Below are 14386 nucleotides of genomic sequence, written 5' to 3' on the forward strand. Positions count from 1 at the left end.
GAGTAGATTGAAATGGGTGAGGCTTTAGATGTATGGAGTGAAGACTCATACATCTAATGCACAGGGAGACGGGTGCAAGCACATGGATGGAAGGCTGAGAGAGAGTCAGGTACCTGTTACCCTGTTGGTTGCTCCTGCTTCGAGAAAAGGAACACAGACATCAAAGGAAAGAGTTAGGACATTTCCAGACCAAGCCGCAGCCCCAACAAATCATTCCTCAGAAAGGTGGTGGCCCTAGGTCACAGGTGGGGCTCAAGAGCAGTCATACTTGCAGGTGATAACGTCAGTTAGAATGCAATTCTGGACTCCTTGTAACCTTAGGATGTGTGCTTTAGCAGTGTAACCTCAGGATGTGCTTTAACAGTGTTTAGGCTGAGGACTAGCCAGGTTTGTCATTCCATATTTCAGACCCGGAGGACTAGAGAAATGTACTTAGGCACATTCCCTTTGCAGAAGAACAACCTCACCTTCGTTGTTACAGAACGTCAGGATCCAGGCTTGTTCTATGCTACTCACATTTTCTAAAGGATTCAGAAAATTAATTCCCTTACTGTTTATTAGTTGGAAAGTACAACTAGGTCGAAACTAATTTTTGGTGTTTAAATCTTAAATTATAATCTTTCAATAATTCACTGTATTTAAAACAATCTGGAGTTCTTAAGAAACCGGACCTTCTAACACTGAAGCTTGCGTGTAAACAGTGAAATGTGTAAGTCGTGAACAGACCCTGACAACTTAAGAGACGTGTGACCCACTTTAGCATCTCACCTCCCTTTCCCTCCTAGTCCTTCTCTGGTACTCGGGATGACCCAGGTGATGCATGTGTGGCTACTGTCCTACCACTGACATACGACAGTAATGTGATGCTCTGTGGCCGGTGTCCTGCCACTGACACGCACTAGTGTGATGCTTAGAAGTAAACCTTGAACACAGACTTCTGCTGGGTCCTTCCCTTGCTCTCAGCTCTCCTATGGTGTCCTGTGCGGGTCTGTCACCATGCTGTCTGTTTCGTTCCCCTCTTTCTAGATTTTAGCTCACAGTGAGATGACTAAGGTATCAGAAGTCAGACCAGTGAGCCACTTTTATGACATGTAAAGGATATAGAGCATATCTCTATATAGAGCTAAAGAGCAGTAGGCAAGAGAGTAAAGCTAGCTCTCATGTCTCTATGCTTTAGATGCACCATGGAGTTGGGCCTGGATTAATACTTAGGAAATTACCAAAAATTCAATTCCGAAACAATAAAACACTAAACAAAATAACAAATAACTCAAAAAAATAATAAAATACTAAACTTGTCACAGTTAAAATTTTCACCAGTGGTATGTATGTGAATACATTTTATGTATACTCAATGTATAGGAAAATCTCATTATTAAACTTGCAGCTTCTTAGGAGAAATTTTCAAATTTGTACCATTTTTTTTTAAACAGCATGATTACTCTTATGATTCCAAATTCAAAAGGTAGAGAACGGCAGGAGTGCTTCCTTCCTGTCCCACTCGAAACCACACTCCTCCTCAGAGGACACTAGCCAATGTGACCCTACATCCCAGTCGGCACATAAACAAGACCTGGGAAGGCAGAGTGTCAAATTGGATGGCTCAGGCAAGGAGAACTAGAACTCAGAGCAGGTCCCTGTCAGTTTTGGTAGGTAGACTGTAGCAAGATTCAATTCAGGGCTGGGGGAATGGCTCAGCTCAGTTAAGTGTTTGCCATGTAAGCAAGAGAAAGCAAAAGAACCAGAATTCAATTCCCAGGACCCGTGTCAAAAACTGGGCCTAGTGCTGTAATCTCAGCAAAGGGAATCCCTGCAGCTCAATGTAGCCAGACACGGCTCCTCAGCGTGCCCTAGCTCCCTGAAAAGACTCTGTCTCAAAAACTCTAGGCAGATGGTTATGGTGGAACAACATCTGAGGGTACAACAGTATCATGAATACACACTCAAAAGAGGGGGGTGTCCAAAACAGTTCACCATGCTACCTGTAAACTCTGTGCTGTCGGCTGCTACGACGTCTCAGCAACCTCACATTAGTGAGGAACAAAGATTCCAAACAAATGAGAGGATCTGAAAAAATGGTTGCTTATCATTTACACGGTCTGACTTCAGTGCCGTGCCACAGAAGGCTTCTTTCTGAGCCTCTAGTTGTTTCTAGCCATTTGCCATTTGCTCTTGCTGAAGTGTTTCATGGCAGAGCCCTGTTCTGCTTTCATATTGATCTGTGGATACTAATCGCCATTACAGTGGGTGGAGCTGTGGCCCCTTCTATTCTGAAATGGTGCCTTAAAGTAGTGTTGATAGTATTCACATTGACTAGACCTTCACTGTTGGAGAAGAGGAAAGAGTGGTACATGTTTTCTCTTCGCAGGTTTCTATAAACTATCTTTAGCACTACTACTTTAACCTAAAACAGAGTAACCTTTAGTTTTCATCCTCTGAGAACATTTGACTTTTTCTATTGTTTCACAGTGTAAGCAATAGCCTAGGCGAGTGCCAATGCTAATGGCTTTTGAGACTAAGCTACTCTATTTAGTGTTTGCTTTGCAACAGAGATATGTGTGAAATAGTTTGCCAACTAGGTTGATATACCCTCATAGCTGTAAAATGCAAATTATTACTCATAAACTATGTTCAAAGGTTGCTGCCAATACACCATATTTCAGATTAAATCACGGCCTTCTAAAACTTTACACCTTGATTTGGCTTTGATGGCATTTTCAAGTAAAGAATTTGTGAGTCAGCAAAATGTACTTATTAAATGTATCAACTTTAGTTAAATGCACACAACAAAACTAAGACAGAATGTAAACACAGAATAGCTTACATGTAGTAATCATAGTAGTTATCACAACAACCTAACACACAGCAGTGCTGCAGCTATGAGACAGCAGGAATGCCCATGACTTCAACGTGTCAGGTCCACGGGACAATTTCCTAGGAGACATTAATGAACGGATGTCCTCTTCTGTGGGTTTGTGTGAGTCAATGAGCTTTCTGCTTAAAGCCCAAACCTTCTAAGCTACTCCCTTAACGACTGTAACCTCAGGACCCAGTCAGTGCCAGATCAACATGGAGAAGAAGCGCTGCTCACATCAGGAGGCACTGAAGCCTCACGTTGCAGGAAATGAGTCTTCATGTCAGCGTCTAAACATGGAGCTCATCTTGATTTGCCTCTCTCTCTCAAACTAACTTATCACCTTAGCAATAATGAGAGAGAGACTCCAATATTATCGGTCATCTAAGTAACTGACTGCCTAAAACAAACAATGTATTTAAAATGTTAGATTACCATGAGGAAGTACTTGGACTTCCTAAAGAACCCCGCCCTAGTATCAGGGGAACTGAGAACAGTTTGGCTGTTTAGCTCTAGCTAGCCTGGAACTTACTATGAGGACCAGGCTGGCCTTGAACTTGTGAGTCTCCTAACCTGAGATTACCTCCAAACCCCCCTGCTGCTCTCTGAGAGTTTCTTAAGCAACGCATATAAACAAACAAATGAACCATTAAAATCCTTGAATAGTCAGTAGCACGTAATCATTTAAGACATCAAAGGATACCAAAGTCATCTCAGGATGCTATGACTTTCAAGAGGCAAAAATACAATTTCATATTTACTCTTATAAATGCTGGTCATTAAGACAAGTGTGCTCCACACTGCTCTGCTGCAGCGTGCGCACCAGAGACACTTCCTTCAGCAGTGACACTTACTTGCAGCTGTGGTGAGGAGTCTGAAGGCAAGCTTTGAGATGACCTGCTCCGAGGTGGGGGCTGTGGGGGGGTCTCCAAATTTGGTTGGGGGCCAGAGGGAGGCATAGTAGGTGCTGCTATGGGGACAAGCGGGTCCTGTAACTTTTGAGCAGGTGTGGGCAGAGAAGGCTGCAGAGGAAATGCAGTCTGAGGCTTCAGCGGTTCTGGAAGGACAACAGGACCTAAAACACCAAGGATTGTCACACATTAGCTGTGCCCTAAACATTGTGGTTGTTCTCTTTTTAACAGGCAGAGGTATTCTAGCTGGAGCCCTTTCCCATGGCAAACAGCCTCAGTTCTAGGGGTACAAGAGAGAAAATCCCCATCAGAATGAGTTAGGTTGTATGGAAGATGGAAAAAGAGAAAAAGGAGAAGCACAGAACCAAGAGTGCCCGGCAGTGCCTACCTTTCAATGTCTCCGAGGGCTTGCTTTGGCTTTCCGGAGTCAGCTTTCCAGCACATACCCGAGCCTGGCTCTGAGGGGCGCTGATCACTCCAGCACGAGCTGGAATTGTCTACAGATACAAGCATATTAGTGACATTAGTCCATTTTCAGCAGTTGGGGTCTGTGAGAATACATGCTTCCATGGCTCGCTGACTCTCTGGTATCATTTCCCACCTTGCCATTTTAACTGTTCTTGACTTGTAGCCAAACAATGATCCTTTTCTTTTTATTCTTGACAGTGTACTATGTACCAAGCACTTATAAGTATGATATAGACATTTTTATCTAACCTTCAAAAAAACTTCATATATGACTTTGTCATCTTCATTTTAAATTAGGGTGAAGACATGCAAACAGAGGACGTAATATTAGAACGTAAACTCGTGCCTGGCTAGCTGCAGGTGAGGGACCTGACCATGAGTGTGCTACCTTAAGGAAGAGATGGGACACTCTGAGAGCATAAACAATGGAGATAAACCTAACATACTGGGCGACTTCAGAATTAACCTATTCTGCAGTGTTTTAAACATGAAATAACACTCTTAAATATCTAACTAAATATTCTAAACTAAATAAGCCAGAAGACACATTGGTGAACAATGTTTTTTATTCTCCTATGTTTGGTGAAGGCTCTAAGCCCATATACTTATTTAAAGTTGAAATTAGTATAGGTTTTTGGTTTGGGTCTGTGTGTTTTAAGCAAAGGCCTCACTGTGGTCCCAGGCTACTCTGGAACTTACTATGTAGACCAGGGTGGCCTTGGACTCACATCAAAAATCCTGACTTCCCTTCCTTATCACTACATTATCAAGGTGCAGGGGGCAGTGTGGCAGTATAGTCAGTATAAGCAGACTTCCCTTTGTGTGAACTAGAGAAAGTGACAATTATCTTGAGGTATGTTCTATAGACATTTTAATTTAAAGAATAGAATTACATGTAGAAAAGGACCTTCAGTTTATTAAGTTAAGAGCTATAATCTATACATGATGATAGTTCCAGGTTCTCCACTATTCAGATGTAGTTTCTACTATAGTGCATAAGTTACACTTTTTAAAAAGAAGTTATTTGTGTGTGCACATGTGTGACATCACAGGAAACTGTTGGATATCTCCTCCCATCATGGCGTGGGTTACACGAGGGTACAACACGGTCCTCAGGTTTGCACAGCAGGCTCTTTACTCACTGAGCCATTTCTATGGCCTATCTTTTTCTTTCTGAGTATCTGTCATAGCTCAGAGGAATTTGAGGGAATGGAATAAAATTATATACACACACACACACACACACACACAATATATATATATATATATATATATATATATATATATATATATATATATATGAACATATGATAAACACAGAAAGCCATAGGTTTATAAAGTATTGAAAAGAATCTTGCATGCCATCTGTCCCTTCTTATTTTTAGTATCTTTAGAAACAGTTTAAGTATTCTATTACAATTTTATGCTAATTAAAGTCCTTAAAAATAATTTTTTTGGGGGAATAGAGTGACACAGGGTCTCTCTACATAGTCCTGACTGTTCTAGAAACTTACTATATAGACCATGCAGGCCTCAGTCTCAGAGAGATCCACTTGCCCCTGCCTCCTGAGTGCTGGCATTAAAGTTGTATGCAACCATACCTTACTGAAAGGGTAACTTAGTATTTTCACTGATTAAACAGCTTACATGACAAAACAGCTACCCAAATACATTAGCTCTTCATATTTTGAAAGAGACCAAGATCTTTATTTAGCAGCCATAATTAAGTGTATTATTTTTATCCAAACCAGTTAGTGTAGTCATTAGCAAGACTAGGAGCTATAGCTCTGAGAGGACCAGTTCCCTTACTTTAGAGCTGAAGAACTGATGCCTGGGAGGTTTCTTTTGATTCTCTCCAAGGTAACAAACAGACTAGTTGCAAACTGGAACCTAGGACACACACCTCTTAATTCCCAGGCGAGGTGCTACCTACCGGTCTAGCCGCACCATAGCCAGCGGGTCCTGGGCCTGCAAGACCGGCTTGAGGGGAAGGCTGATTACGCCCTGAAACAAAGACATCAATCACATTGTATTTAAGTATAAGAAAGAAAGTTTTAAAAAAAAGGAAAAAGAAATAAGAAGCCATGTACTTCTATTCCCAGTCTATTGCATGGTCCAGTTTTAAGGGGAAGTAACTATATTCAAGTGTTTTTACCTATATTATCTTTCCGTGCTGTTCCCGGGCTTTTGGGTGCTTTGAAGCAGAAAGGAAAAAGAATCAATCATAAGTAAACAGTAAAAGCACAGTGCACGGCATCACCTGACTGCTCTGTTTATTGCCACAGAGACAAAGGAGACAGCAACAAAGCGAGCCCACACTCTGGGTGAAGACAGAACCAGGAGTGTTAGAGACCTGCATGAGAGGAGTCACGCTAAGGTCTTCACAGACCGCTGCCCATGAAACTTGAAGACCTGGTCAGCTGCTCCTCACAGCCTGGCAGACAAATGGCTCCTGAGCCACAGCTCCCAAGAGCTTAGCCTGTCACACCAGAGGTCTGACTGTGGATACAGTTACCGTAGGGTGAGGTCTTTCAGGTTTCTACACTAGACTAGTAGGATCAGGACAGAAGACGGCATAGATGTATTTACAGCTGTGCCACAATACGGTGCAAACTCATTAGGAAGGCAGCCTATTGATGAAGAGAGAATTATTCTGAGGACAAAGAGAGTAGAAGATGTGATCAAGCATTATCTAAACCGGGCGTGGTGGCGCACGTCCTTAATCCCAGCACTCGGGAGGCAGAGGCAGACGGATTTCTGAGTTCGAGGACAGCCTGGTCTACAAAGTGAGTTTCAGGACAGCCAAGGAGGCTATACAGTGAAACCCTGTCTCGAAAAACAAAACAAAACAAAACAAAAAAAAACCAAAACAACAACAACAACAAAAAAGCATTATCTAAATCTTTCCCTTTTGAGAAGAAATTCAAGTACAATGGCTCTATTAAATAGCACAGCCCGTATAGTTGTAGTCTTAGTGAAGGGGTTCTTCTTTCACCAGTAATTTCATGGCCTGAGTACACAGGACTAGGTATGAACAACACAGGAACCTCAGGGACATTAAGGATCACCACTGGAAACTATACATACAACACAGAAGGACAGGAGAGAAAAGTACAGGGTCTAAGTAAGGAGAAGGAGGCGGCTTCTGGTAGGACTTAGTGTGCTTTAAACACTGGAGGGCGGGCGGACACAACAAAACCGTGGCTATAAGGCAGAAACCTTGTTACCTTCCATCTCTCTCCTAGCAACCCCGGGACTGGGAGGGGCTCCAACACCTTTTTAGAAAAAGAACAAAAGCTATATATTGTTCAGATCCCAGAGCACAGGATGAAAGGCAAGCACGCAATTATTCTTGCATGAAGGGTCTTTTAATGCTTTAAATCTCTTGCAAGTTATCAATCTAACCAAAGTGACTTTAGCTCAAAACTGACCCCTCCCTTTCCTCAAATCTAAGAACAGAAGTAGTCACAGCTTTCTCTTTATCTGAACTCACCAGCGGGAAGGAAGCAAAAATATTGTTTAATGTAAGACTTTATGATCATCTCATTTCTTATGTCTAGACTACAAATATGTTATTTGACAGTCAAAAAGGAAAATAATCATAAACAATATTTCAATTTCATCTTAAATTTTTATGAAAAGACACTAATCTCTTCAAAGTTAGTTTCTGATGTACTCTCTAAGCTCCCGTCTCAGATGATCAGTGGCTGCAGAGTGTGAGAGGCTGTAGAGGAATTATGAAGAGAGGTATTTAAAAATGGAAACATGTTTCTAAATAAGCTACTGGTTTGATGATACAAGTTTTCACAAGTTCATTTCCAAATTTATTTTCTATAGATTATTTTCCTAGTAAGGTATCAGAATTCACCCTAAAAATAAACATATAGATGAAAGAAGTAATATTTCATAGAAGCCACACTGTTCAAATAATTTAGCTATTCTTATTACAAAATCTTCACATCAAAATCTTCTCATAAGCAGTGTTAGCTCCATAACTGGCCCTGAATCTCAGGGACCAACAATGGCAGGTAGCCAGAACCTATGTATGTATGGCCAGGGGCTTTAGGAACATTAGCTGGAGCTGCTCAAGCTCTGAAGAATTGGTACATTCTCCATCTTTTCTTGAGCCTTATTATGTGAACTAAGTAAGAGCCTGGAGAGTCAGCTTCAAACTGAGCTGCTGGTTCACCCTTTGTGATGTAAGAGTCAGGGACTAAATCCAGGCCTTGCATGTGTCAGGTGAGCACAGGGGTGCATGCAAAGCCCTACTTCCAGTTTTCATGTTAACTAAACAAATTACTGTTTAAATAAAAGCAGACAATAGTGAATACAAATGAGCTCATTGAAAAGAAGAAACATTATATAGTCTTACATAAACAGATGAGGCAAGAATTTGATGACTTATTCAAAATGCAAAATAAGATATAGTTTATTAGTTATACTCACGGAATAACTAAGCTCTAATATGTTAACGGGAATATAGACGTTTGGAGCTCTTTTAGCATGGAGTATAAATGTACACATTTTGATGCTTACCAAACAGATTTAAATTGTCTCTGAGTTACATGGTTCAAACTCCAAAATATTAATAAGCCAGCATTCACACAGGATAGCAAATGTAAACGGTTACCTCCAAATTCTTTTCTAGCAGGTGCAGGACTCCTAGCCCCTTATAGTTCATAAGAAGTTAGGCAGCAGAAAGGGAATGACATTAAATAAAGAGTTGAAATGTCAATATCTACTCTAATAGTCATGAAAGCACACATCATGTATGATTGTGTAAATAACTAGACATTACACAAAGCTGTTATTCAATGCATATGCTCACAAGAAGTGAACACTGCATTTAGCTAAGAGAATATTTAAAGAGGTATATAAAACATATTAAAAACATGTATGTACTTCATTTCTCAAATACATTTTCCAGAAATCAATAACTGTTAATTGTCTTTATAAAGCTACAGATGAGGAATTAAAAAAAAAAAAAACCAACTTAGATTTACCCAAGAACATCATACATGCCCAACCAATCAAAGTAGCCAAACCCAAACAAGTGTCTCCTGTGCTAGGCAGGGAGGAGCCTGACCGTGCTCGCAAACCCTGCTCGATAGACATGCTGTCCTGCTGCTCCTCAGAGCTCCTTTTAGACAAGCTCAAGAGGTAACAATAATGATCACACAAACACACAAACAAAATCCAGAGGATACAGATGAAAGCATGCACAATGTGTTTAAATGAAGTAGAGGAACTTTCTAAGTTAAACAGGCCTCCCAAGAGCAGCTGGTTACCTGAAGGTGGAGGTGGTCTTTGTGGTGGGGCAGGACGTGCTGGAGGAGCGACTGGGCGGGGAGGGGGTGGTCTCTTGGGCTCTAGAGTCTGGGAAGAATCCTTCTGGGCTGCTGGCTGAGTGTCAACTGGAGAGCCTAAGAAAGTGAGTAAAGAGAGATCAGGTGCCAACAGGGCACTAGGGAGACGGAATGTGCATACGTAATGAACTGACCCAACTCGCTCCTCTCAAAGGTCTGTGCATTAGAGAAAGAATAAAACACTCTCAGTGACTAGAGCAGCAGTCCACCAAAGAACCACCTTCTGGAACCATGGGCACCTTGATGCTGCCCTGTGCTGACTTTTACTTGGCTGAGGTGTTGAGAGCTGACTTACTAAGGAGGACTATTAAGGGACAAAATTTGTTGTTTGAGTTAAGTCATACATAATGTGCTGGCCAGCCAAGAAGAGAGGGGAAAAGCCCAAATAGTCAAGTATTCTTATCTCAGAGTAGAAAATCACAAGTTGTAAAGCACAGACACTCCTGACTACATAACTAGGATTGAGACAAATCATCTTGTGGCAGCAGTGATATACTTCTTCTCTACTAAGAGTTACTGTCAGGAAATCCACTCCTGTTACAGGGCACTCAGTACCTGGGCTAAAAACTAAAAAAAAAACCTGTGCTGGTTAGTTTGTGTCAACTTGATACAAGTTAAAAGTCACTGGGAGGAAAGGAACTTCAACTGAGGAATTGCCTATGTCAGACTGGCTTGCAGGCCAATTCCCTTGATTAATGATTGATGGGGTCAGACCTTGTGAGTGGCACTACCCTTGGGAAGGTGGTCCAGGAGGAGTACTACACAGAGTAGACTGTGCTAGCCATTAGGAGCAAGCCTCTGTACCAGCTCCTGCCTCCAGGTTCTTGCCCTGACCTTCTGGCCTCCCTTAATTACCTATAAACCAAATAAACCCTTCCCTCCCCAAGCTAACTTTGGTCAGTGGGTTAGGGTTTCTACTGGTGTAATGAAACACCATGACCAAAAAAAGCAAGTTGGGGAGGAAAGGGCTTATCTGGCTTACACTTCCATATTCCTGTTTATCATTAAAGGAAATCAGGGCAGGAACCTGGAGGCAGGAGCTGATGCCGAGGCCATGGAGGGGTGCTGCTTACTGGCTTCCTGCCCCTGCTTGCTCAGCCTGTTTTCTTATAGAAGCCCAGGGCCATCAGCTCAGAGATGCACCACCTACAATGGGCTGGAACCTCCCCCATCAATCACTAATTATGAGTCATCCTGATAGCTGGATCTTATGGAGGCATTTTTTTCAATTAAGGTTTGTGTGTCAAGCTGACATAAGACTAGTCATTGCAGTGTCTTTATCACAGCAACAGAAAGCAAACAAGGATACAGCAGTACTCCAAAGTTCAAACAAACTGTCTAGACAAAGTCACACCAAATTTTCAAATAAAACACGCACCCTGTGAACTTGGAGGTCCTGGAGTTCTTGACGGTGCTCGACTAGGTCTGATGGGAAGAGAAGGTGCAGAGTACTCTGGTACTGTGGGTGACTGGCAGGGACTGGTCCGGGGTGAAGAACTTGGAGAAGTGCCGAGGCCAGAACTTGAGGATGGCTGTAGATGCTGAGGAAGAAGCTCCTCTACTTCAGCGCTGTAGTCATCGACATCACCTAGCAAAAGCAAGGCCACCAAAGACAGCACTTTTTATCTTTTTATCTTAGGCTTTACAGGGCTAAAGACAGGTTAAGGTGTCACCAACACACACGGAACAAGCATAAAGGCGTGTAAAAATATTTGTAATATAAAAATTAGAGTCAGTACAAATGCTCTTAAAGATCCATTCCTTCAGCTATAGCTGCACTCGGAGCTTGCGTGACTGAAAGCTCTATTAGCTGAGCAGCTATGAAGCCAACTTTGCCCATGTGTTCTGTGTGACCACCTCTACTCTCTGCCCAACCCAGGTCCAACCTAACAGTAAACAAGGTCCCGGGCAGTTATACACCCTTAGCCAGAAGGCTTCTATTTCAAGACTTTTCACTCAACATAGATTCATTTCTCCCATCAGGTCTCATCTCCACTTACCTAAGGGTTGGAGAGTGGAGTCAGGGTACCCCATGCAACAGCATTCACAACCTACAACACTAGCCTCCCTTCCAAGTCCTACTTTTTTTAAGGCTATGTCACTAGGAGTCTGTGAGACACCCTTTATGTCACCTATTTCAGAAATCTCCACACTCTGCCCTTCAAGTGGCTGAACTAGTAAGGCATTCAGGACTAAGCAGAAAGCACACGGTAAGCGGGCCTATCACCTTTCCGCACACTCTCCAGTCCTATGGACAGCACGGACGGCAGTCTGACCAGCTCAGCACTGTCCTCGCCAGCAGGACTGCTTCCTCAGCTGTGTGGCCTTGGGGTCCTAACCTGCACCCCTCCATTCTCTCAGCCCCTCAGCAGATGGAGGGCTTGCTCCCTTGCACTTCAGCCCTGTCCAATGTCGTCCCTTCAGAGGTTTGGCTTCAGAGGTTCACTATGGCTCTCCTGTTGCCTGTGCCTGACAAACCCTATCAATCCTCACTCACACCTCACGGCTCTGCCAACCGCACTTGTCTGAGAGTGTCACTTCTGGAAGGAACATGGAGTCTTCATAGTCACATTAACAATGTTTGTAATTCAATCTCCTCTGCAGGGTTCCCCAAGTTGCCTGAAATTCTAAGATTTCCTGGTTGGTTATTCTTCTCATTCCTTTTTGCCAGCTATATTGTTTCAAAGCATCTCAAGTCCCCTGAAACTGTGGAACTGTCCCACTCCTGCAAATGATGTGAAATCATAAACCTGACAGAAGTCTCAGGATAGAGCCTCTACCAATTAGCTCCTGCAAACTGCATTCTCACCACACAGAGGATGCGGTCCATGACAGGGTAGGATGCATGGGCCCCGCACAAGTACTCCGCTGTCCTCAGAAACCTTGCTTCCTCCTGCCAACCCTCTCAGTGTTAGCCTCGTCTGTACCAGCCCCTCCAGCAGCACTCAGCTCTCTTAGGCTCCTCCCACTGAAAAGTAACTGTTCTGTAGCCCCAATTCTTCACCTTCCACCCACAGCAAATCGCACCACCCAGCTTTCTCACACCACCAAGATGACTCTTACAAAGGTCACTAACAGCCTCCCTTGCTGCTTCTATATCAGACAAGTGTCTGTCCTTATCTTCTCCCTCATCTTTTTAAAGTATGAGATATCATGGACCATTCCTTTCTGGTTATACTTCTCTTTACTTCTCTTCTCTTCTTTTCTTTTCTTTCCTCTTCTTCTCTCCTCCCCTCCTCTCACCACCCCCCCTCTTTCTCTCTGTGACAGGGTTTCCCTATAACAGAGCCCTGGCTGTCCTGGACTTACTTTGTAGACCAGGCTGGCCTTAAACTCAGAGAGATTTGCCTGCCTCTGTCTCCTAAGTGCTGGCTGCTTTTTCCTTGACTTTTTTTTTTTTTTTTTTTTTGGTTTTTCGAGACAGGGTTTCTCTGTGTAGCCCTGGCTATCCTGGAACTCACTCTGTAGACCAGGCTGGCCTTGAACTCAGAAATCCNCCTGCCTCTGNCTCCCAAGTGCTGGGACTAAAGGCGTGCACCACCACTGCCTGGCTTTCCTTGACTTTTAAAAATAGTTTTATTTTTTATGTATATGGGTGTTTGCATGCATGTATGTGTAACATGAATGTAGTGACTGAAGAGACCACAAGAGTGTGTCAGAGCCCTTGGAACTGGAGCTACAGATTCACCATGTAGATGCTGGGTCTTCTATAAGAGTACCTGGCCAGTGCTCTTAAACACTGAGCCATCTCTCGATTTTTCTTTTAAGTTGAAACCCTGTGTATGGACTACCACACAACTACTCATTATTACAGTGACATCCTTCCTATGATCACCTGCATCCCTGTGGGAAACACCTAGAAAACAATGCATCCTAGAAGGAACCAACAAAGATGTGCTCACAGAGTTTGCAGCATCTGCCATGCCTCTATGATGGTTGATTTTGACTCAACTTGATGGCCTACGCAGCCAGGAGATCACTGGAGCACCCTGAGGTCACTAGGTAACACGATGAGTGCACTGTGCCTGATGGGTGCAGAAGATGATGGAATTATTACAAAAGAGTAGGGTGTATGACCTAGCTGGAGCAACAAGGTCAGCAGGAGCTTGTCTCTGCGGTCTATTTCCTGCCCTGGCCTCTTCTTGCATGTCCCCTTTTTCTTTGTCACTAAAAAGGGACGACCAGCTTCTACCATCTGTTCCTGCCTCCATGATGCTTTGGACCAATCAACAGGACTGAACCTTTAGAATCACGAGCCAAAATAAATATATTCTCTGTAACCTGTTTCTGTAGGGATTTGGTCACAACTAGAAAAGGAACCAGCACAACCTGGCACACAGAGCGCATATTTTTGGATCAAGTAAATGACCAAGACAAAAACTAGTGACTATCCTAAAAGATGTTAACTTAGATGTACTTTCTTGTAGTGCAGAGTCAGGTGTTCATTTTTTGGAAAGGCTAGTGATAGAACCAGGGCTTCATAGACTTTATCATTCACTCTGTCACAGAGCTAAATCCTAATGAAAACTAGGCACACACATATAACATATAGTATTAGAAAGCAAACAAACTTTCAAATAATGTTTAAGAAAACAACAATGCACCGGGCGTGGTGGTGCACGCCTTTAATCCCAGCACTCGGGAGGCAGAGGCAGGCGGATTTCTGAGTTCGAGGCCAGCCTGGTCTACAAAGTGAGTTCCAGGACAGCCAGAGCTATACAGAGAAACCCTGTCTTGAAAAGCCTAAAAAAAAGAAAACAACAATGCGTACACAATTTGTCCCCAAG

The 14386-nt window shown here is 43.0% G+C and overlaps 1 protein-coding gene across 14 annotated transcripts in view; it reads right to left on the reverse strand.

Annotated features, from left to right (window-relative positions):
• Synj1 (synaptojanin 1) overlaps window positions 1-14386 on the reverse strand; it is a 74026-nt gene that overhangs the window by 4204 nt on the left and 55436 nt on the right. For 4 of the 14 annotated variants that reach the window (XM_021209245.2, XM_029544346.1, XM_029544345.1 and 1 more), the window contains 8 exons: window positions 10978-11187; window positions 9522-9656; window positions 8864-8902; window positions 7461-7508; window positions 6389-6427; window positions 6167-6237; window positions 4154-4262; window positions 3709-3929 (listed from right to left, as the gene is read on the reverse strand). In XM_021209245.2, the coding sequence (XP_021064904.1) occupies window positions 3709-3929; window positions 4154-4262; window positions 6167-6237; window positions 6389-6427; window positions 7461-7508; window positions 8864-8902; window positions 9522-9656; window positions 10978-11187 (872 nt within the window). Of the gene's footprint in view, window positions 1-110; window positions 138-3708; window positions 3930-4153; window positions 4263-6166; window positions 6238-6388; window positions 6428-7460; window positions 7509-8863; window positions 8903-9521; window positions 9657-10977; window positions 11188-14386 lie in introns of those variants that run through there. The other 10 variants (XM_021209246.2, XM_029544355.1, XM_029544351.1 and 7 more) reach the window with 7 other exon arrangements.

This window comes from Mus pahari, chromosome 12 (assembly GCF_900095145.1).
Source record: "Mus pahari chromosome 12, PAHARI_EIJ_v1.1, whole genome shotgun sequence".
NCBI classification, from domain to species: domain Eukaryota; kingdom Metazoa; phylum Chordata; class Mammalia; order Rodentia; family Muridae; genus Mus; species Mus pahari.